At 37.8% G+C, this 25,697-nt stretch overlaps 1 protein-coding gene across 1 annotated transcript in view; it reads left to right on the top strand.

Annotated features, from left to right (window-relative positions):
• Positions 1 to 25,697, top strand: part of LOC120532337 (polycomb group RING finger protein 3) — a 308,428-nt gene that overhangs the window by 98,861 nt on the left and 183,870 nt on the right. Inside the window, exon 2 of the mRNA XM_039758240.1 lies at positions 20,590 to 20,677. Coding sequence (XP_039614174.1) covers positions 20,663 to 20,677 — 15 coding nt within the window. The 5' untranslated portion in view covers positions 20,590 to 20,662. The remainder of the gene's footprint in view (positions 1 to 20,589; positions 20,678 to 25,697) is intronic.

Raw genomic sequence — 25,697 nt, 5'->3', positions numbered from 1 at the left:
AGTTCTCTTGTGAAAAGTGGACACACATACAGATAGACAGATGTTGGATTTTATAGATATAGAGATGGAGTTAGTTGCATGCTTTGACTGTGCAATGATGTAACCAATCAGGTGAGAGTTTTTATTAACTTGTAATTTGAATTTGTAAGAGGTGATGGAAAGATCAATTGCTTTTATATTACATTGTCCTCCACAGTCCTGACAAGGGAATGGAGACTTCACATTTATTCTCTGATTGAAATGAGCACGTTTACATTATGTCCGTCCAAGCATCTGTTCGTTTTTATATTGGCATATGCACAGTTCAGCATCACTGGGGAAACCTTGTACACATCCACAATTACACATATAGGGCTGTGGACAATACTAAAAATAGTAAGAAAAAAATAGTAAAATAAAAATCGTGACAAGTTTGAAATGCAGAGTCTAATTGGCTTGTTTATACCGGTGATAAAAAGTTTTTCAAGAGTTTTGAAATAGTGTAGTAATGTAAAACTGACAAGCTTAATTTCATGCAAAAAGACTTAGTTTGGCAAATCAAAGCACCAGGAACCTCATGTATAAAAATTGCTTATGCTTGGAAACATGCATAAGCCATTTCTTACACAAAAGTCTAGACTTATAAAATGCAAATTTGGCATGGAAGTTGTCCTAAAGTTACGGCAAGCTTTAGTGATCCTTAAATCCTATGCAGACATTTGTCGGGTTTGGCATTTTAGTGACTCCAGGCAGCAGAGCAATGAAGTCAACAAAAAAAAAAAAAATCAAATTTTAGTGATGCATTAGTCACATGGCGATGTTCTTGAACTAATTATATGACAGTTAACTGACATTTTCTCTCAGTACAATGATCTTCAGTGTTGGTAATAATGCTTAATGCATATGTTGAATGTCATTTGCTTTTAGTGCATAGCTTGTCTATTTTGTCTATAAAAAGGTTGGACTGTGCACTGTACAACATAACTGGTAATGGCAGCATCGGCGCTTTTGGAGGACTATCGTCAATGACGGGCTTAATTCGAGTTTTCAGGGATCCCAGTGATTTTTTTTCTTTTGGCTTATGATGATGACTGGCTTATAAGCCGATGTAGACATCTGAGAGTTGTGCTTTTGCTGTTGTGTACTGAATTGGAGTCTACATTACATCCCTGTTCCGTTACAGATTTTAACAACTGTGGGTTGTTTGGCAATGGATGCTTATCAGCGTGAACTGGCTGATCGGTCAGGAATCTCACAGTCATCCCTGAGTCATGCCATGTTTGCTGTATGGGACAATATACTTAAGATGTTACTCAAATGCATGCAGTGTTCTTACTGCTATTGTGAGCAAGAGCTCAAATTGCAATTTGCAGCAATTGCTGGTTTTCCTAATGTAATCAGCGCACTTTACAGCACAAATGTTGCGGTAAAGGCACCATCACAGAATGAATTTCCTTTTTGTAAACAGAAAGCACCTTAATTCAATGATTTACAACTAATGGACAGATGAATACTTTATTCATCCTCCTATGCGATGCTCAAATGTGCCTGAAAAAGGTAGCGAGGCTCAACCAGTGTTTGCTCAATTTTATCCATAAGTAGTGTGGGAAGCAGAGTTCAGGGTCATACTCTGCATGTTAGTTGGCTTCTTGGTAAGTAAGCCTAATTGAAAGGATTGAAATTAATACCCAGATTCTATCTTTTTTTCAGGTAATACTGGGTACACCAAGAGTAGATACATATATATGTATATATACACAGGTCAGCCCTGGCAGTTCGCAGGTTTACGATTCGTAGATATATATATATATATATATATATATATATATATATATATATATATATATATATATATATATATACACACACACATACAGTGGGTACAGAAAGTATTCAGACCCCCTTCAATTTTTCACTCTTTGTTATATTGCAGCCATTTGCTAAAATCATTTAAATTAAATTTTTCCCTCATTTATGTACACACAGCACCCCATATTGACAGACAAAAAAAAGAATTTTTGAAATTGTTGCAGATTTATTAAAAAAGAAAAACTGAAATATCACCTGGTCCTAAGTATTCAGACCCTTTGCTGTGACACTCATATATTTAACTCAGGTGCTTTCCATTTCTTCTGATCATCCTTGAGATCACCTTCATTTGAGTCCAGCTGTGTTTGATTATACTGATTGGACTTGATTAGGAAAGCCACACACCTGTCTGTCTATATAAGACCTTACAGCTCACAATGCATGTCAGAGCAAATGAGGTCAAAGGAACTGCCTGAAGAGCTCAGAGCCAGAATTGTGGCAAGGCACAGATCTGGCCAAGGTTACAAAAAAATTTCTGCTGCACTTAAGGTTCCCAAAAGCACAGTGGCCTCCATAATCCTTACATGGAAGACGTTTGGGACGACCAGAACCCTTCCTAGAGCTGGCCGTCCGTTTTTTAATAAATCTGCAACAATTTCAAAAATTCTTTTTTGTCTGTCAATATGGGGTGCTGTGTGTACATAAATGAGGGAAAAATTTAATTTAAATGATTTTAGCAAATGGCTGCAATATAACAAAGAGTGAAAAATTGAAAGGGGTCTGAAAACTTTCCGTACCCACTGTGTGTGTGTGTGTGTATATATGTATATATATATATATATATATATATATATATATATATATATATATATATGTATGTATGTATGTATGTATATGTGTGTGTGTTTGTATTTCTATATATATATATATATATATATATATATATATATATATATATATATATACATACACATACACACACACATATATATATATATATATATATATATATATATATATATATATATATCATCCTCTTTAATAAAAGCCCTGTGTGCGTCCAGGTGTCCATGTGTGTTTCTTCTGGTGAAGTGCGCATGCGCGTGGCCACGACACACATTGCACCGTGCCCCGCCCATGAGCACGGCACCTTGGACGCACACACACTCGAAGCTGGGCACACAGTGAATGGCCTATCCGCGGCAGCGCATAATAAGCAAATAAAGCACACACACTGGAAGCTGGGCACACAACACAGTGAATGGCCTTGTCGGCGGCAGCGCATGATAAGCAAATAAAAGACATCATTGCTGGGGAGAGTGCTGATTAGGTAGTCGCGGCCGCACACATAAAATCCGTTGCTCGGGAGACGCCACACATAAAATAATCAGTTACACGCCAGCACAGATTAAAATACTTGACTATACTTGATTATCAACTGCACGCCATGCATTACATCAGTTGCTGGGGACACTCTGCTGATTGCCCACTGTTGTGACAGAAAATTAAAGTCATAGGCCTATTGCAGACATCAAAGCCAGTATTACTGTCAGAGAAAATTGCAGGCATTTTACGGAAATACAAACCAGTATTACTGCGAGAGAAATTTAAAGGCATACAATACACTGACGCATATTACAGCCACATAATATATATGTATATATATAAGAACAAGTCCCAAAAGAGAGATATACACTAGCAAAATACCCGCGCTTCGCAGCGGAGAAGTAGTGTTTGTTAGAGAAGTAATGAAAAAGAAAAGGAAACATTTTAATAATAACGTAACATGATTGACATTGTCATTGTCATGAGTGTTGTGTTGCTATATATATATATATATATATATATATATATATATATATATATACACACAAACACATAAACATATATATACATATGTACACATATATACAATATATATACAAATACATCCACATATATAATGTGCACAAAACCAAGCTTTTACCAAGGCTTCCATTGGGTAGACTTTTGAAATGAAATTTTCCTCCAATCAGTCGTAGCAACGCGCTTTCTTCCGACTGTTACATTTTTGTAGCTCTGATGTGTACATCAATGTAATCGGTGTACCAGGAAATCATGCATTTACAGAAGTTCCCCTTTGCTTGAAATGCGAAGTGTGATTAAATGCATTATTTTTTAACGCGTTATGGAGCACATCAATCGAAGCTTCTCAGCTGTTCTTGTGCTAAGAAAAGGAAACATTTAAAAAAAATAACGTAACACGATTGTCAATGTAACCTTTTGTAAATAGTGTCTAACTCTAGAGCCAGCGTGTGTATTCATTTGTGGATTTTTCTGTGAGTATTTGGTGGCAGCCTGACATAGTTGGTTCCGCATGACTGCGTTAGCTGCGGAGCTCAGCTCAGAGCGAAATGAGGTGAATGGGAGGGGAGATGATGACGTGACTCCCCCACCCGCCTTAACTGTCAATCCCCCCAACAAAGACAGTCTCTTGGAATTTGCATAAGCACAGCCCTACACCTGCAATTTTAACTTTGTTACAAAGTGATCAAAACTCTCGTTTATATCCTGCATTCTCTCATTAAACTTGTATCCCGCATTACCCGTGGGCATGACAAACACCAGTGGCAGCTTGTCTATGAACTTAATTTAAACTTTAGGTTTACACCGTGCTTTGTTTCCGAAGTAGCTGCACTCATGAATATGGTTGTATATGTCACTCGCTCGCATCTTATTGTTTCGCTGCCTTGTCAATTATATAATGCATGTTTTCTTCAGCGCTTTTTGGAGCTCTTCCTTGTTTTCTACGTACTGCGTTGACAGTCAGTTCACGTGATTACATGGGAGGCGTGATGATGTCAAACAAAACTCTGCCCCCCACGGCTTTCAAGCTCAACTCCATTACAGTATATGGAGAAAAATAGCTTCCAGTTATGACCATTACGCGTAGAATTTCGAAATGAAACCTGCCCACCTTTTGTAAGTAAGCTGTAAGGAATGAGCCTGCCAAATTTCAGCCTTCTACCTACACGGGAAGTTGGAGAATTAGTGATGAGTCAGTCAGTTAGTGAGGGCTTTGCCTTTTATTAGTATAGATATGTATATACACACACATATACTTAAGTTTGTTATCGTTCTTTTCAGAATTTATCGAACTTTAATGTGATGATGCTAGATTTTCAGATTCTTATTCCATTTTTAAATTATATACTAAAAAATATCCAGAACTCGCATCCTGCGAGACAAGACTTTTGCGGCAAGAGATTTAACCACACCCGAGGCCAGAAATTAAAGACAAAGAGTAGGTCAGCTACTGTACGGGCTTTTAAATGTTTGAAGTGCAGATCACGTGGCACGGCAGCAGCAGCAAGCCAGCAGCTGATCGAGCAAAGAGGTAAAAAAAACAAAAAACTGTATTTGTTTCTCATTATATCACAGTTTAAGGGGGGTTTTGGAGGAGCGACCGCATCTCCTTGAGGTGCGTTCAGCCCCCCTCTTCACAACGCGAGTGTCAGAGACACAAAGTGGCTGGCGTGTAGCAGTTAGCAGTATATCTATATATATATGTGTGTGTGTGTATATATATATATATATATATATATATATATATAGATATATAGATATATAGATGTATAGATGTATAGATGTATAGATGTATAGATGTATAGATATATATATATATATATATATATATATATATATATATATATATATATATATATATATATATATATATATATATATATATATATATAGATAGATATAGATATAGATATATAGAGATATATATATATATAGATATATATATATATAGATATATATATAGATATATATAGATATATAATAAATATATATAATATATGGGGTTGTGCACAGGGAGAGACTGAACACGTGCGGAAATCATCGGCATACACAAACCGAAAGGGAAACTGGCTTGTTCGTATACTGAGTGTGGGGTTGTGAACAAATGCAAAAGTTTGGCGAACTTTTTGGTCATAAACCGATTTTTACGTGTTCTGAGATGTTTGTAAACCGATGTTCCACTATATATATATATATATATATATATATATATATATATACGCAATTTGTACAGTGACAGCCAGATTCTTATTTAATCTACAAAACTCCAGTTTTTTTTTTTTTCCATCACTATTTTTAACAGTTAGCATATGATGTCAGTAAGGACATGCTTAACCCTGACTATGTAAAACTTTGCAACCATTCGAATATGGGCTCTTATAATATAGATATTTTGCTGGTGTGAGTTCCTGCAGTTGGACTGACACTTTATACAGAAATTGATTGGCAACTATTGTAGAAGGGATAGAAGAATCTACTACAATATTTTAATTTGGCAAAAGGCAGAATTTAAACCAAGGCAGCAGGGATAGTTCCCTGTCCTTTTCGAGCGACCACATTATTAACCCCTTAGACCTTAATGACTACAAACAAACTCAATAAATAAGTAAATGAATGCCTCAGTTTAATCTTTCGGCAATTCAGATGCCCTTTCTACAGCACTGATTTCCTTTTCACAACTGACACAATGATACAGAACACTAGTTCACTCTGTTGGTCTTATCGTGTGACTCCCAGTAATGTCTTGCTTTGGGTGTTGACTTTTTGAGGTCTGCTATGATGATGCTTCAGGGTGTATTAGCTTATAAAGATTTGTTTGTTCAGCTCAGTATCATACAGTTATAAGGCTGCTAAATGTCACAATAAGTGTCTTTGTTAACATGCTAGGGATTTAATGAAAAATTCTTTTTGAAGTAATTTAGTGATCAGTGTTGGGATTGGCTCCAGCATAGTGCACGTGACCCTCCCAGTATGATACACATTTTGTTAGTTCTACCAATTGGGAAAGCTCATATAAGCCATCTAAGAAATGCTTCTGAAAATGTCTCCCTACCAGCGCAGTACTGATCTGAGTTCATTATCCATCCATCCATCCATTTCCTAACCCGCTGAATCCGAATACAGGGTCACGGGGGTCTGCTGGAGCCAATCCCAGCCAACACAGGGCACAAGGCAGGAACCAATCCTGGGCAGGGTGCCAACCCACCGCAGGACACACACAAACACACCCACACACCAAGGCCAATTAAGAATCGCCAATCCACCTAACCTGCATGTCTTTGGATAGTGGGAGGAAACCGGGCCGGAGGAAACCCACGCAGACACGGGAGAACATGCAAACTCCACGCAGGGAGGACCCGGGAAGCGAACCTGGGGCTCCTAACTGCGAGGCAGCAGCGCTACCACTGCGCCACCGTGCCGCCCTGAGTTCATTATATTTCTTGAAATTAAACACTTTGTCTTGGTTATTAATTAATAAATAGTACATAGGTAGAATGTCTACATACCTCAAAGCACTGACTACATTCAGTGCACTACACATTTCCATCAAGCTTGATTTGTGCATTGACATACAGTGAATTTGTTTACACCTAGTATATTTGAGTTAGCCTTGTGGGACTAGGTGTTATTATCGAACAAGAGCATATCCGGGGACAACTCGCTAAAACGTTTGTAGCAAATATCGATGAACACCACTGCTGAGAAGGCTCCGCCCACAGGGTTTCCTCCTAAAAGCCCTAAAGTCCGTGTACTTTAAACAAACATTCAGGGCTGCAGTGTGCTGTGTCTGTTCATGTATTAGACAAATATGTAAACTGTGGAAGGACGGTGGAGAGAAAACAAATGTGCAAAAGATAGAACACAAAAAGGTTAAATTGTTGTTATCCATTTAAGTGGTTAATACCATTTGCCCAATAACCGATTTGCTTACCTTGCTGCCATTTTGTTTGTTACAGCACTACATGATAAAACAGCAGAAAATAATGTCTAGAGCAGGGGTCTCAAACTCCACTCCTGAAGGGCTGCAGTGGCTGCAGGTTTTCATTCTAACGCTTTTCTTAATTAGTGATCTGATTTTGCTGCTAATTAACTTATTTTGAATTAATTTTAATTGACTTGTTTTTTTAAGATTTGTTCCCCTGAATTTCTTCTTCATTCCTCTGAATTGCTTCATTTCTTTCCTTAAACAGAAATGAAATGTAAAGTGAGTGAGCCAACCAAAGACCAACTAAGTCATGGCCTCAAACTGCAACCAGTTGCCTAATTAGGTTCCGATTCTTGTTGTTATTTAAACCTGTTCTTTAATTCCATGGCTTGTTGCTGCTCTCATTGTGCAATAGCATAGATTTCTGAAATTGTTGATTTTCCTCTTTTCTAATAGCTCTGTGAAAATGTTTTGTGGACCCAATCATTTCAACATTCCTGTGACCTTCACCTTTCTCTATTTTCAGATATTGTATGATGGTCACAGTTTGCTGGTCCAGTTTTGGTTCATTTTATATCTCATTATTGTTTGACTGCTAATTAAGGAAAAAGAAACAATTAAGGGGTCTGAGTCTTCAAGAGTAAGTCAATTAAAATTAATTCAGAAGAAGTTAATTAGCAGCAAAAACAGGTCACTAATTAAGAAAAGGGCTAGAATTAAAATCTGCAGTCACTGCGGCCCTCCAGGACTGGAGTTTGAGACCACTGGTAAAGAGAACCACTGTGGTGTGCATATATACCATGTGCTAATATGCTGCAACATTCAGGTATGCCATGTTGATTCATTTACATGTTCAGTGAGATATTGGGTGCTGTGCAGCCTCATTCATGGTTCTGCTGCAGTCATTACTGTGCCTTTAGCCACATTTACTGTTTTGTGTGTACTGAGGACTGAAAATTACATCTCCTGCGACTTTTCCTTAATAACTCGCTTAGCGGCAGTTCTTTTTTTCCTTGTTTAAACTGATTGTGACAGCTCACCATTTAGTTCATTCATCCTTCCATCCATTAGAGTTGCAGGGCAGCTGGAGCCTATCCCAGCAGTCATTGGGCACATGACAGGAGCAATATCTGGACAGGGCACCAGTCATACCATTTAGTTCAACAGCCTATTTTACAGGTCATTTATTTCACAAACATAAGCTGCCTTTTCTTTCGGCCTCACGTCGACTGTGGCGGTATCGTCATACCTGATAGCAGCAGATGACACATACAGTCAGCGGCAGTACGTACTACTTCATTTTTACCACTAGCATATTCATGTTTTTTCAACGGTTATGTTTATTTCTGTCACATGTAAAGTGTTCTCTGCCCATGAATATGTATTTATATGTTTAACAGGGATGATTTTAGGAGATTTTTTTTACCATAGGAAGTTATGTTTCCATTTAAAGAGGTTCTGTAAAAAGCCACATTTTCTATGATGGACAAGTAAAAGTTCTGTCACTGTCTGATGGTACCATTAATTTCTATGTATCTATCGGTTAGATAGATAGCTGATAGATATTAATGTCTGTCTGCCTAAAGCCCACCTGTGAAGCCCACATTAATTTATCTATCTCTCTGGGTGTTTGTCTGTCTGTACCTTTTGCATCAATCCATCAGTTGTGACCAAATGCTTGCTGTCGGTCAGACAGTACGTTAATTAGCGCATTGTTACTTTTTTTTCTCTTTAAATCACCGGCCCTATTTTAGGCCTGCATGTGCCCTTGGGCTAGTTCAGAATTTCAAACGGCATGAACAGTGTAATTATTCCTACACACATTTAAGCCAAATTCATTCATTGCTATCTCCAGAAATTTTACTTGGCTCCTCTGCAAGCCTATAGTTGGTATTTGAAGCCTACTTATTGATGTCAAGGGGTTTTAGAGTATTTGAGTGTATCCCAGAAGTAATGGCTACAAGAGAGAAAATCTCTATACCAGGAGAATTTAGAGGTGCCAGTATAACCTCTCATCAAAAAATTTCATCCGTTACGTGAAAGTCAGAAATTTTATGTCACTTTCCTAAAGTTAAACTACTACCTTGCCTTGTATAGGCTTTTGCGACAAAGTATTAAAATGAATAATAGATCTATATACCATTACAATATAAGCATCACCAAACTTTACAAATGTACTGTATTTGCATTTAATCTGTGACCTTACAGTTTGCTCTCATGTCAATAAACAAGTCAGCCTTACTCGGAATACTCTCTCCGCCTGGGAGACATGATTTAATTCAACACAGAATTGTACATTGACTACATGTCTCCCTACGTTAAAGGTCCAAAAACTGCCCAGGATTAGGCAATGCTAGTGCAAGGTGTCGACAAGCACAGACCTGTGGTTAAACCTTTGTGGTGAATGGTTAAATCGTCATTCTCTAATAGCTCAATTTTGCGCAGTAATAAACAAAGCTACAAAGCTAGCCTTTCTAAATGTACTAGCTTTTGCTCATTGTAACTGCTGGATGGGAAGTTTAATATATCCTGATACTCTCAACAATCATTAAAATGTGTTTATTTTATAATCCCCTACAGTGAACTTCCATAGACACAGGGAGAATGTGAAAACCTCACACAATCCATAAATAGGCTAAAAATAAAAGTAAATAATAAACAAGTGATGTTATATTGGCAGAACACTGCACTTTTTTTATTATTATCCTCCTCCCTTGTAAAAAGATGGAGTTAGGTGAGGTTATTGTTAGAACAGCTGCCAGTATGCCAGCTCTCCATGCCTTCTGGAACTCAGTTTAGACTAACTGAAGCAGTGATTTGCTGCACAAAGGTGTCAGTTTGACACTGATCACTGATGAGGACATTTGTTTGCCACTGAGTCTAATTATTAATTGTTCAGCAGTGGTAGGCACTGGCACGACAAGTGGTATGACAGAAGCTGCTGTTTTATTCAATTCCTTAATTATTTAGTGGGTCTCTCAAGGTGCCAAACACTGTTGGCTATCTGAATGGCTTACACAATAGATAGATAGATACTTTATTATAACTTCCATCCTAGTTCATAGCTGAACTTGGAATCGGATCTTGTACTGCTTCTCAGCATGCAGGCCCACACACAGGGAATGGAGTGCCCACTTTAATCTGGTGAACTCTCCCAAAATATTGTTTTCAGACAAACAATGACTTACCATTCTAGACAACAAGGCATTATAGTGATATGGTCTGCAGACATTTTAACTTCCAGCATCACAGCAGGATTTCTACAACAACCTAAGTTTTAAGCTCTATACGTAAATGAGATCAGTCTGGGCTGTGTCTCTTTAAACATATTGTTAAATGAACATGTCTGTTGTGTTCTATGTTTTATGAAGGGTATGAATTTCTGGAGAAGATAGCAACTTACTGCTAATTTGTAAGCGTTTGAGGTCAAAGAGAACTGAGTTTGTTATGTCCTTAATAAATGGTTTGCTTCGGTTTCTAAAAGCATCTACAGTATATTAGATATTTATTGGCATCTGTCAGACAATATTAATAAGCACACCATTACTTTTTACTCCTCAAGTCAGGGTAAATTCAGGAGATTTTTCAGCCATCAAAAGTTTTATTTATCTGTTTATGTATTTATTTAAAGAGATTCCATAAAGAGCCACCTATCTTCTGTCTGTCTATCTATTTATTATATATAATGCCTTTTTACTTCTGTCTGTTTCTCATGTTGTGCCTTTTTTCTATCAATCATATAGTGTCTTTCCTATCTACAGTCAAAATAAAAAGTATGTGATCCCTTGGGAATTATCTGGTTTACTGCATGAATTGGTCATAAAAAGTGATCTGATCTTCATCTAAGTCACAGGTACTGATATACACAATGAGCTTAAGCCAATAACACACAAACAGTTCTACTCTTCCATGTCTTTATTTTACAAACGCATTCAACGTTCACAGTGGTAGTGGAAAAAGTAAGTGAACCTTGGGATTTAATAACTGGTTGACCCTTCTTTGGCAGCAATGACTTCAACCAGGCGCTTCCTGTAACTGCAGATCAGACCTGCACATCGTGTGGGGGGAATTTGAGCCCATTCTTCCCTGCAGAACTGCTGAACTCTTCAGTATTCTTTGGTTGTCTTCTGTGTATGGCTCTCTTCAAGTCATTCCACAGCATCTCAATAGGATGGAGATCTGGGCTCTGACTGGGCCACACTAAAAGGCAGAGTTTGTTCTTCTGAAGCCATTGTGCTGTGGATTTGCTGCAATGTTTGAGGTCATTGTCCTGTTGCATCACCCAGCCTCTTCTGAGCTTAAGTTGACGGACACCCTCACATTATCCTGGAGAATTTGTTGATAAACTTGTGAATTCATTTTCCCCTCAATGATGGCAAGCTGTCCAGGCCCTGATGCAGCAAAGCAGGCCCAAATCATGATGTTCCCGCCACCATACTTTACTGTAGGGATGATGTTTTGATGTTAATATGCAGTGCTCTTTTTAGGCCAAATGAAGTTCTGCTTGTTCCTCCCAAATAGTTCAGTTTTGGTTTCATCACTCCACATAACATTTTCCCGGTACCGTTGTGGAGTGTCCAAGTGCTCTTTCGCAAACTTCAGGTGTTCAGCAATGTTCCTTTTTGATAGCAGTGGCTTCCTTCTTGGTGTCCTACCATGGACTCCTTTCTAGTTCAATGTTTTGGGTATAGTTGACTCATGAACAGAGATGTCAGCCACTTCTAATGACTTCTTCAAGTTATTTGCTGTCATTCTAGAGTTCTTCTTTACCTCATTGCTAACTTTGCGTTGTGCTCTTAGGGTCATCTTGGCAGGGTGGCCCCTTCTAGGCAGAGTAGCCACAATATCTAATTGTCTCCATTTATAGACAACTTGCCTAACAGAAGACTGATGAATATCTAAAATCTCGGAGATGACTTTGTAACCCTTTCCAGCCTTTTGTAGATTAACAATTCTCAATCGTAGCTCTTCAGACAGCTCTTTTGTGCGAGGCGTGATTCCCATCTGGATATGGTTCTGGTGAAAAGCTCAAACTCAAACTTTATAGTGTTTTTGATCAATCAAAGTAATTCTAGGCCACACATCTGAACTCGTTTCATTACATGGACTTCAGGTAAGCTAAATTCTGACTGCAGTAAGTTTTTTAAAAAGTCATTAGCTTAGGGTTCACTTACTTATTCCAACCTTCAGTTTCTCAGTTTGAATGATTTATTCAATATGGTCATAGTAGTACTAGGGTGTTGTAGAGTGTTAGCCATTATGAATGTAGTGAAAAGTCAAGCAAAATGACACATTTTATTGGCTAACTAAAAAGATTTCAATATGGTCAAAAATTCTCTGAAAATGTGTGTATCTTTAGTCATAGGAGACTGTTTGTTCATTATTGTGACTGACATGAAGATACAACCATGTTTTTTATATGGGAATTAGACATAAATATAGATAATTCCTAGGGGTTCACATACTTTTTACTTTGACTCTATCTGTCTGTCTGTATCTGTCTGTCATATAGTGCAATTAATTTCTATCTGTCTGTCTGTACCTTTTCCATCTATCCATTGTGACCACAGCCTAACTCTCCATCACTGGCCACTCACACCCATGCCCACCAGGAGTATTTAGAAATGGCAGTATTACCATTTTTTCCATTAAGTGAAAGTCAGAAATTTTACTAAAAAAATTTTAGGTCACTTCCCTAAAGTTAAACCTTTACCTTGCCTTCTGTGTGTTTTTACAACAATATATCATATATTAGAATATAATGCATTACTGCATCCCACTCTGTTTTATAACTTGATTTGTATTATTGTTTTACGAAATTCACTTTATAAAGTAAGTGTGTCAGTGAATGCTGCGGGGCTCCTTTATACCAATGGCAATATGTCTACATAATGTCTTGTGGTGACTGTGACAGCCAAGTCAGTTTACTTTCCTTTCAATTTTATGGCATTTTAGTCATTCTGGTGTGTGTTCAGACCAAAGTGGCTGTGTATTTATTTATTTCTTTATCTACCTATTTTTGTATGTATTTATTTAAAGAGCTTTCGTAAAAAGTCAAATAAAAAAAAGTTATATCTATCGTAGATATGAATATATCTAAAATAATAATAGTTATTGATCAGAAAAGATCCTAATGACTTTATACTTGTAGAAAACTCTGTAGTGAGTGAAAATTGAAAGCTATAAAATGCGCCTGAGCATTTGAGTTGAAGAAGTTCTGCCAAGTCAGAAGTTTTTGTTTCTTTTTAATTTTCTTCCTTTGTAGTCAATTGTGTGTGTCTAGCTAGCTAGCTTCTGTAAAAGGCCAAATTTACCCTGGGGACAAATAAAGTTCTAAGGACCAGTTATGTGACTTCCCTGGCTGAACTTGTTGTGATAAAAAAAAAAAAAAAAATACTTGAGCAGATAAACTTAGAAGTATAAACTGAAACTTTCAAAGGATATGCTGACGTTTTTCACTGAATGAAGTTATCTGGCTCAGCTCATGCTGTTGGCTCCCAAACAGATTTTTAACCAGGGCAAGGACTTCTAAATGTCAATAAAATGTTCCTGCTTTTTGGCTTATGACGGGGCCTCACTTGCGTTGTTTGTTATTAAATTACGTGCAAATGCTACTTCTTTTGAGATGGTCGCTCGTGTTTTGTTTTTGTTTTTTTTTTTTTGTCTTATCCACACCTACTGTTTTAGGTTTTTCTCCTCCCTGCTTTTTTGTGTTTTCTGAATCTGCTAATGTGAGAGGTTAGTGTCGGTCTCATGACAAGTGGGGGTCTAGGAGATAAGTGAATGTAGCCTTTCCAGTAGACCATTGTGCTTAATCGAAAGAGGTGCTCTTTATTTTAGCCATGAGAACATTTACAAATTAAACTGGTAAAGCATTTTAAATCCCAAAAAAAGTAGAGTAAAAGTAAATTTTCAGTCATGCAAGTTACCACCTACCATGACTGTTGAAACGTTCTAGTAGGAAAATAGATTTGACAGGGTATCTGTATTAAGCATTTTCCCTGTCTTTATCCATGTCTTACAGGTAGTTTCTGTCAGATCCGTAGGATCAAAGACCCTTCTAGTCTTACCGTTGCTTGTTTCACTTCTCTTAATCACAGCCTCATGGATGTGTTGCTAAGTGTTCAGTCTCAAGTATTCAAAGAAGGCTGTTAACGAAACAACAGTAGAAGGTTAACTTGTTATTAAAGCTGGTTCACACATTCCCTCAGTGAATTTCCAGCTAACCTCTTAACCTTTCCCTTTGTCTTCTCTAATGGCCGCATTTCACACCCGTCCTGAATTTCTAGTCTTTTTCAGTTCCTCTTTGCACCCTCTCATCTACCCTGTTATCTGTAAGTCCTCTATGGCTACTTCCACACAGAGTTTTTAAATGAATACGGTTGCAATCCACAGAGTTTTCGTCTGTTTTTACAAGAGAATCCCTGTCCATCTGGAGAGTCCTGAAAACACGTATGATGTAGACCTTTGCCAATACTGGACATGTGCGCATCTGACAGATAATCCATGAAGGGACTGCATAGTGAAAACTTCAGAGCCCTTCTGTGAAAATCAGAATACTGTGTGTTTTATGCACTTTCAAGGCTATCCACATGCACTGGACTGTTGACAATGTTAGTTCACAACATATAGAAAAGACAGAATGAATTAAAAGTGCTGCAGAAAATTGCCCACACCCATTCAATGTCACGTCAGTGTGGTGATTACAGTTGAAAGTACCAGTCTTGCAAATCATTTCAAGTCATTGCAAATGTTAAAGCAACACAAAAATAAAAAACATGATCAGCTGTATAGTCATTCATGAGAGGATTAATTATAAGCAGTACTCTGCAATTGGAGCGCATCTTGTACCAAAAAACATACAGTGGGATGCAAAAGTTTGGGCAACCTTGTTAATAGTCATTATTTTCCTGTATAAATCGTTGGTTGTTACGATAAAAAATGTCAGTTACATATATCATATAGGAGACACACACAGTGATATTTGAGAAGTGAAATGAAGTTTATTGGATTTACAGAAAGTGTGCAATAATTGTTCAAACAAAATCAGGCAGGTGCAGAAATTTGGGCACCACAAAAAAGAAATGAAATCAATATTTAGTTTTGCAGAAATTCCAGCCTCTAAACGCTTCCTGTAGGTTCCAATGAGAGTCTGGATTGTGGTTGAAGGTATTTTGGACCATTCCTCTTTAGAAAACATCTCTAGTTCATTCAGGTTTGATGGCTTCCGAGCATGGACAGCTCTCTTTAACTCACACCACAGATTTTCAATTATATTCAGGTCTGGGGTCTGAGATGGCCATTCCAGAACGTTGTACTTGTTCCTCTGCATGAATGCCTTAGTGGATTCTGAGCAGTGTTTGGGTCGTTGTCTTGTTGAAAGATCCAGCCCGGCGCAGCTTCAGCTTTGTCACTGATTCCTGGACATTGGTCTCCAGAATCTGCTGATACTGAGTGGAATCCATGCGTCCCTCAACTTTGACAAGATTCCCAGTCCCTGCACTGGCCACACAGCCCCACAGCATGATGGAACCACCACCATATTTTACTGTAGGTAGCAGGTGTTTTTCTTGGAATGCTGTGTTCTTTTTCCTCCATGCATAACGCCCTTGTTATGCCCAAATAACTCAATTTTAGTTTCATCAGTCCACAGCACCTTATTCCAAAATGAAGCTGGCTTGTCCAAATGTGCTTGAGCAGACCTCAAGCGGCTCTGTTTGTGCTTCCTCTGCATCACTCTCGCATACAGCATCTCCTTGTGTCAAGTGCGCCGAATGGTTGAACGATGCACAGTGACTCCATCTGCTGCAAGATGATGTTGTAGGTCTTTGGTGCTGGTCTGTGGGTTGACTCTGACTGTTCTCACCATTCGTCGCTTCTGTCTATCCAAATCTTTCTTGGTCTGCCACTTCGAGCCTTAACTTGAACTGAGCCTGTGGTCTTCCATTTCCTCAATATGTTCCTAACTGTGGAAACAGACAGCTTCAATCTCTGGGACAGCTTTCTGTATCCTTCCCCTAAACCATGATGGTGAACAATCTTTGTCTTCAGGTCATTTGAGAATTGTTTTGTGACCCCCATGTTGCTACTCTTCAGAGAAAATTAAAGGAGGAGGGAAACTTACAATTGACCCCCTTAAATACTCTCATTTCTCATTATAGGATTCACCTGTGTATGTAGGTCAGGGTCACTGAGCTTACCAAGCCAATTGGAGTTCCAATAATTAGTTCTAAAAGTTTTGGAATCAATAAAATGACAACGGTGCCCAAATTTATGCACCTGCCTGATTTTGTTTGAACAATTATTGCACACTTTCTGTAAATCCAATAAACTTCATTTCACTTCTCAAATATCAGTGTGTGTCTCCTATATGATATATTTAACTGACATTTTTTATCGTAACCATCAACGATTTAAACAGGAAAATAATGACTATTAACAAGGTTGCCCAAACTTTTGCATCCCACTGTATGTAAAACTAACTCAGTAGACACCATGAGTAAATACATGTGTAGCTGCGTGTATCTTTATCTTCTCTTTCCTGCATTGCGCTTTTGTGTCTCGCTTTACTGCATTCTACACCCATCCACTTCATTAAGCATCTTTTTCTTTTATTTATTTTATAGTTTTGTAAGGTGGAATGGCACTCCTCCTTACAGTACAGAGTAAGTGTATGTAATAAAGATTGATAAGAGGCTGTCAGCTGAAATTTCTAATCATGAATAAGCCACGAAACAAGCATGAACCAATCAGAATATAATTTGAGCATTTATTTTTGCCAGGCCACATTGAATGCTGATGTTCTGTTTACAAAAGTATCCGGCTTTGGAGATCTTTTTTTTGGGGGGGGTTGAAAATGCTGGGCGTAGTGTGGAGGAAAGATGAAGAGAGAGGCAAACGTCTGCTTTGTAAAAACAAACGTGGTAATGCGGATCGGGCCTATGATTACATTTCTGTTAATCATCTGTCTTACTTTGATGATCAAATTACATTAAGCGTGACTGGTGGGGTCTCTCTTCACCTTTTTATTTGATTAAACCAGCCAAAAAAAAAAATAATTATATATATTATATACTGTATATACAGTATGAGAGAGAGAAATTGGTTTCTAAACTCTTTTGGGACTCCCCCCATCCCCTGCATGGGATGACATGCCGAAGAATGTCCCGAAGCACTATCTACACGTTTGTGGAAGACAGCATATTCATTGCTGGGGCAACCATGGGCTCCCAGCATTGTAGCGGCTCGCAGCAAAAGCAAATCCGAGCCGATCATGGTCGCACTATACATGCCAGGCATCGATGGGTGAGGCAAAGAACATTATAAATGCAGGAAACAGGATTACTTGGCCATGAACCTGCCAGATTGCTGCGTCTCTGTATAGGAGAGTGGTAGATCCCGCTACAATAAATAACTGTGCTGTTCCTGTTTAAAGCCGAATAAAGCTGGTTTTGCTAAAGTACTGAGACTCAGCCTCATGTTTTGGGGTGCAACAAAGGGACTCGCACATCACCATATAATATATGCAGTATATATATGGCTTACAATTTCTATGATCTTTTACAAAAATGTATTTGGGCCTGAGTGGAGTGGTGGCTCTCAGGCAAAGGATCTGCACTGGTATCCCGAAGGTTGCTGGTATGAATCCCTGTCACTGCCAAAAGTGATCCTACTCTGCTGGGCCCTTGAGCAAGGCCCTTGGCCTTCATTTGCTCCTGGGGCACTGTTCAATGGCTGCCCCTGCGCTCTGACCCCAATGGGTATGCGAAAACTAACAAATTCCTAATATGAGAAATTGTATAAGGCAAAATAAAGAACAAAAAAAAAAATAGTACAACCAGTACACAAGGATTCCTTTGTGCTCTTTTTCTTTTTTAACCACCGAATGATGGTATGTTTTAGAATTTCATGACTTTTGAAGGTGACACACCCTTTTACTAGCAATTCATCCGTGTTTTAGAGGTAGTAGCCAGAGCAATGTCCTGTATTTTTAGATATGTGTATGTATACCTTGTTCCCAGTGCTGCCAGAACTGGCACCCAGTACCATCATAAATGTAACTTAATATGTTGATGGATAATGCATTATTTGACTGAATACACTTGAGCTGAAATCTGTCCTGTTTCTTCTCAAAGTCTGTAACAATAAATAAGAATATAACAAAAAAATGCTGGCCTATGTGATAGGTTACTTACGTTAAACAGAAAGTAGACTTAATGTGTCTCCTTAATGTGTCTCCTGGTGTGTGTGTGTGTGTGTTTATGTAGTATGTACAGTATGAATACAGTATACACCTATAAAAGGCATGTGTGTGTATATACAGTACCTGTGTTTTTTGTAAATAATGCATGTATAATAATATATTCTAAATATATAATCTACAGGTGATTTAAAAAAACATAAACTGGTAAGAGAGACATACACTGCTTCCAGGCTCTGTACCATGTGGCAGCCTTTACAGAGGCTCTCTTTCTCTTTTTAAATGTTATTTATAATAATTAATGGTTTAACTGTAATTAATTAATGTTATTAATTAGTTATGTTAAGATTTAGCTTCTGGCTTGTTACCATTCATTTTTGAATGAATTTTTAAATTTTACAAAAGCGATGCTGCTGTCAGCACAGAGCTGTGCACTGGCTTACCTGAATTGCTTGTTAGATAGGCTGCGGACTTGAGAAATGTCACACAGTAAGTGTAAAAGATCCAATGGTTGCCAACGTCTATAATATCAGAGAATATATAAGACTCTAAAAAAAAAAAAATGTAAAGTGGGGATATAATAAACGTTCCTATATTTGCTGGGTAGTACTGCCATCACCGTTGCCTAAATTGCCTCATAACGCCCTTAATGCTTATCTGAAAATAAAAAGGGTGCATATCCGTGGCAAGGGTAAAAGTTAAAAGCTCATCTGGAGATGGAAGAGGTGAGGATCTGGAGCGAGGACCAAATTGAGATGGAAAAGATTCAATCCTGGGCTGACTTCCTATAATGGGAAATGTTCAATTGCTTTCATATAAGTTGCTTGAACTGTTATATCTCATAGAAAGTTACAGAAAGTTCAGGCACTGTGATATATGGGTACTGCAGAAACTGGTTTACACCCCATATTTCAGACGATATTTTAATGCTGGATGGGTTTCATCTGACTGAGTGAGAAAATGGATGGGGGCTGGAGGTTTTTGTGAATGTGCGGTGATGAAAAAGGGAGCACAGTATAATTAAAACAGTCACAGTCAGGGAAAGCAAGTTATATTACCCTGGCTGACTCAACAACAGAAATGATTCACTTTGTACCAACGTCTTTTTGATGAATCATTCTTAATACTGCTGATTTCAAAGAAGGAGTCAAGGCCTGTTAGGCCTGTACAGTCATGAACCCTGCTCTATCCAAATATTAAAGTCTTTAAATATAAACCTGCTGCACAATCTGAGCAGGTCTGACCTCATCTTACTGCCAAATACCAACCTGTATTGACAGTAGCAGCTTTGTGTAATCCAAGAAATAAGTTTATGTGTGATCTAGGGGGGGAGTTGTTGTTTTGTTTTGTATTTTATCATATTATATTTAATCTTATTTATTTTTGGAGCATCTATCTATCTATCTATCTATCTATCTATCTATCTATCTATCTATCTATCTATCTATCTATCTATCTATCTGTCTGTCTGTCTGTCTGTCTGTCTATCTGTCTGTCTGTCTGTCTGTAAATAACTCTGTTTTATTTTTTTTTTTGTACACTGGGAGAGTCTTATCTACGTTCCTTATTTGCACATTTGAACAGCTAATGTGATATTCCAATAAAGATTTGTTTATAATATTTCTGTAAAAATCTCTAGTTCTTTCTTTACCACATGTTGACCTAATTGTGAAAGTTTCTTATTTTAATGTCTCATTAATTTTAACTCTTTTCTACAACTCTTTTGTTTAACTAGCAGTAATGTATAATTTCTTTCTGTAAAAGTTGAACTTTAGGTAAAATGCTTCTTCAAACACTGCATAAACCTGTCTCTGTATTACTTTCCCTCTAGTTGCATGATGCAGAGCTAACATCACGGCCTCTCCTCAAAGCAAAGCTGGCAGCCATATCGTGGACGCAAAGAGATGACGACTTTAGGGGTAAGACAAATGATTGTTTTTCTTAAACATAATATGCTTTGGTGTTCATAAAAGAAAAGAAAAAAAAACATTTCTATTAAAACCTTGTAAGTGCAAATTGTGGTGGGTTACTAGGAAGCAATTCATTTTAAAAGCAAAGTGAAGTTGATCAACACCAGAGCTACTTATAATTAGTCTTCAAAGGAAGATGGCTCTGCTTTTTTTTTGTTTCAGCAAACATCTAAGTGGCTTAATTTATTAATTATTTTTGAAACAAAAGACTTGTAAAATATTGCTCTAGATTACATTATGAGGGTCTTGCAGCTTTTATTCACACAGTGACAATGAGAAGTAATACAATATGTTATTTATGTCTATCTTTCTAGCCATCTGTACAGAGTAAATACATAAACACAGCAATCAGTTAGAATCATAGTGCAGGTAAATGTCAAATATACAGCAGCCTGTGGGACTTAGTCAATAGGGTCAAGTTAAAAAGGGTTAATCTGCACTCAGTAATATTTTCAGCTGAATTAACTCATAGTGTGGTAGATTGATTACATTGTAATGGCTCATGCTAGTGATTGGAGGAAACATTTGAATCTGCATTCACCAAAAATGGTCAGTAAAAACCTCAGAAAGAAAGTATAATCCTGATACAACATAGTCTTAAACTATGGAAGAGGCAATGTGAAAATGTGTTCATCCACCTGAAGCTAAGCATGATTGGGCAAGGCCAGCCCTGGAATGGGAGACCTATCAAGAAAAGCTTGGGCTGCTGCTTGAAGTAGTTTTGGCAAGGCCAGCAGGGGGCGATGCTGGTGCTGTGGTCTGTGTGTGAATCCCAATGCCCTAGTACAGTGACGGGTGCACTGAGCTGCTGAAATGGTGCTGTTCCTCGGATGAGATGTAAACACGAAGTCCTGACTTTCTGTGGTCATAAAAGATGCATGGGCATCCTTTGCAAAAAAGAGTAGGGTGTATCCTGATTTCCTGGTTGAATTGCCCACCACAGCCTGGCCATTTTGACCCCCTTATCAGCACCTTTCTGTTATTGGCTGTCTGTCTCTCTGACCCCTTCACCACCTAACAGCTCATGTGTAGTGAGTGTACTGGCACAAAATGACTTCCGTCACATCACCCAGGCGGAAGCTGCACATTGGTGGTGGTTAAAGTGGCTCCTCACTTGCTATATAAAACTGTTTTAATTAATAAGAAAAGCATTATATAAATGTAAGGAATCATTATTACTAAGACAAAATTAATCCAGTATGTAGATGTATTTAAAGAGATGTACTCCTGGTTTTACACAACATATTTTGTTATGAGTGCTGTTACACACTTTTTCACAAAATAATTATTATTAAAATCACACAACACAAGAGACTACTTGTTTTGAAACTTGTCACCTGGATAGTATTGTGGTTGCACATCAGATTGCTGCTCATTTATCCTGAACCAGAGGTTTGTAAGCCTGGTTCTGCGGTGCCACAGAGCCTCTCCGCAAGTTTAGAAAGAAAGTCGAATCCCTGCTCTTGTTGAGCCCTCTCATTTCATTGATTTTCTTGTTTAGCTTTCCATCTCAAAAATAAACAGATATAAACTACCAGTCAAAAGTCTGCACACACCCAGAAATATTCTTTATGTTTTGATTTTTATCAAGATACATTTAAATTGATTTTTAAAATATAGCCGAGACAATACTAGAGCTTCTAATGGCTATTACTGCTTGAAACGACTGATTTTTAATTTATTTTTTATATGACTGTGAAGCCACATTTTCAGCAGCCATGGTCAAGCACCTTAGCTTATCCTTAGTCATATTTAAATGTTAATTGGTTATTAGAGAAACCTATATAATACTAGCCAAATACCATTGTTGTCTTCAACAGAGAAAAGATGACACCATGATTATGACAATAATATGGTTTTCCAGCCATCTTCCATTCATTGTCTGTGTTCCTTTACCAAATTTAACATTCTCTTTTTATTTGCCAGTTTTCAGATATGGCTTTTTAGTTGAATATATTTTGCCTTTAAGGTCAGCATCTTTTCTCTTTTGCAGATGACTCTAATATTTTTTTTGTATTTAGGGAAGAAGATGCCTCAGATGGCATTTGTTTCTAGAGCTACACTCTGATGTCCTTTTATGCACTAGTGAGTCTCAGCCTTCCCCTTCTTTTTCTGTCCTTTTTGGAACCAGTTTGCCCTCCTCTCTCAAGATAGTAACAGACATACCTTTGTAGGAAATATTCAGTTTGTTGGTAATCTGTCGCATGGAATAACTTTTTATCATGCAAGAAAACAATAGACTAATATGTTTCCTGAAAAAGCAGTTTTAATTTGACCATTTTTGAACCTTGAACTGAGTGTTAGGAATGGCAGTAACTTGTAACACAAATGATAATAACAGGTTTCAGCTGTGCTAATGCGATTTCTCTAATAAATAATTAGCATTTCTACATGACTAATTAAGGATAGGGGCAGCATGGCCTTGTAGTAAGGAGACCAGGGTTCTTGTCCCCAGGTCCTCCCTAGGGTTCTTGTCCCCAGGTCCTCCCTGTGTGGGATTTCTTCTGGTGCTCTGGTTTCTTCCCACAGTCCAAAGACATGCAGGTTAGGTGGACTGGCAGTGCTAAATTTTCCCGTGTAGGGTTATATGTGTGTTCACTCTGCAACTGATTGGTTCTCTGTCCTGGGTTCCTGCTTTCTACCCTTTGCTAGTTTGAGTGACTCTAGCAGACCCCCGTGACACTGTTCAAGACTAAATGGGTTGGAAAATGACTGTCTAATTAAGGATAAGCTAAGAAAGTTGACCAGTATAACACTGAAAATGGAGCACAGATGATACACATGATATTTTTTGTGTGTTACTACTACATGTAGTTTGTAGTGGTAGACTAGAATAATTGAACAGGCCTTCATAGAAAAGTGGCATAACAAGTTTCTCATAGAACGGGATGCCATGTTGGACAATATCAAGCAATATTTAACACATCCATGAAAAAAATCTCATATTACTCTTTTTCTATAATCCACATGTCAAGTCACTCAGTCATATGCTCACAAAATGCATGCATTGTTTGCTGAAGTATTGTTAAATGATGAGTCTTGAATGGAAGAGAGGAGTTTTGACCAATGAATGAGGGAGAGAGGCAATTTAAAACACATAAACCTGTGTGAAAGGGCCTTCCTGTTTGTGGACTGCTTTCATTCTTTGCTAATTACTTATGTAACAGTAGTCTAGTAAAAAAATACTTGTATTTTGCATGTTCTAAGCATAAGACTAGATGACTTGACATGTGGGTTTTGTGTCACAAGTGACATGTTTTTGGACGTTTTTGATAATGGTGTCCAGCATTGGTCACAACTGGGTCCCCTTCTATCAGAAACTTTACCATTTCTTCACAGAAAGCATGAAATTATTTTTTTTTTCTTGGCTGCCCCTGCAAACTACTTGGGATAAGTAACATATAAAAATATATTATTTTTTGTGGAGTATTCCTTTTAGTGTATCTCTCTGGGGCATCATTTAATTGGAGAGTAAAATCCACTGGATTAGCCAATAGACCATGACATTTTAAGTCTGGTCTGATTTAAAACATTTGTGATACAATGAATTGAGTATTCAAAGTTGCCTCCTTCCGGTTACAGCAGTTTTGCTCAGCTCTTACTTTACTGACTATATCTTTGTCTGATGCTTTAAAGCAGATTGCTGTTGTGTGGGGTCCCATTTTTAATATATCATGTGACTGTTGCATGTGAGAATCTCAACAGGTTGCTGTTTCTGAAAAATAGTTACGCCAGAGAGTCACATGCTACCTGCCCTACCATGCCAAAGTCACTCATTAGTCTTGTCTTCATCTGGATTTTACTGATACCCACACATTTTGGTACCTGTCTGTACATATTGTATGATGCAGTTACTAATTCGAGCAATCGGTTACATGAAAAGAACAAAATGGCCACTAAATCTAATGTTGAGCTAACATGTATGGTGAAAAAGCTGGCTTTTATGTTGGTTCCGTTTCAGGTGGGAGTAAGCTAATTCCTTGTAAACTTGAAGTCCTTGAAAATATTCCCTTGTAAATATTCCCTGTTAATACAGCAAGGCCTTGGCCAGTGGGCTTAATTCATCCCAGAGGTCAGTGGGTTGTCCAGATGACGTTTTTATTTATTGCCGAACTCCCACGTGGCGATCAGCAATGCTGATTGACATGTAGCTCACTTTGTTTTGTATGAAACTGAAGACATAAATTGTAAACTGAATTTTTCTTTCTTGTTATTGAAATTGCTTGGGGCATTAGTAGTCTACACACTTCAGTACTACCGTATGTGTGTGTGTGTGTGTGTGTGTGTGTTTTATGGCTGCAACTAATGATTATTTTGGCAGTCCACTAATCGTTCAATTTGTTTTCCGATTACTTGATTTGTCACGATTATTTCATGCCTGACTATTTTGATGCCTGCAACCTGTTCTGGGCTCCAGTGCAGATCGCAGTGTCTTACCTCATCTGCTCACGTCTGTCCACATGTGAATGTCACCCTGATGTCTCTGCATTAACACGATTACAATTAATAATAATCAAATTAAAATAACAACCAGTGAAACATATGAATTTGAAAATAATCAGATGTTTTATATTAGTGTGACCATCGCAATAAAAAAGAAATACATTAAACAATACAAACTAAAGTGCACATAGTCTGTAAACAAAAAAAGTGCATTTAACTTAACCAAAAATGGCCACTGGTGTGTTTTAAAGTCCAAAAGTTTCAATAAAGCTTCAATACAAATAAAATAAAACAATAATATACAGTTTATAAAAGATTCAGTTCTTATATTCCTGATTGCAGTGCAGGAAGGTGAGCATTTCGACATGCTCTGGTGTGAGGCTGCCGCTCTTCTTTGAGACAGTGTTCCCAGCTGCTGAGAAGAGACACTCAGAGGTAGCAGGAATACACAAGAATGATTTTGCAGACAGAGAAAGAGGTTTTAATCATCACACTCTGAAGGAAGAGTGTTGTAGTTTATCACATC

This window comes from Polypterus senegalus, chromosome 7, assembly GCF_016835505.1.
Source record: "Polypterus senegalus isolate Bchr_013 chromosome 7, ASM1683550v1, whole genome shotgun sequence".
Lineage (NCBI taxonomy): Eukaryota > Metazoa > Chordata > Cladistia > Polypteriformes > Polypteridae > Polypterus > Polypterus senegalus.
The sequence above is the reverse complement of the archived record's forward strand: the minus strand, read 5'-3'. Positions and strand labels throughout refer to the sequence as shown.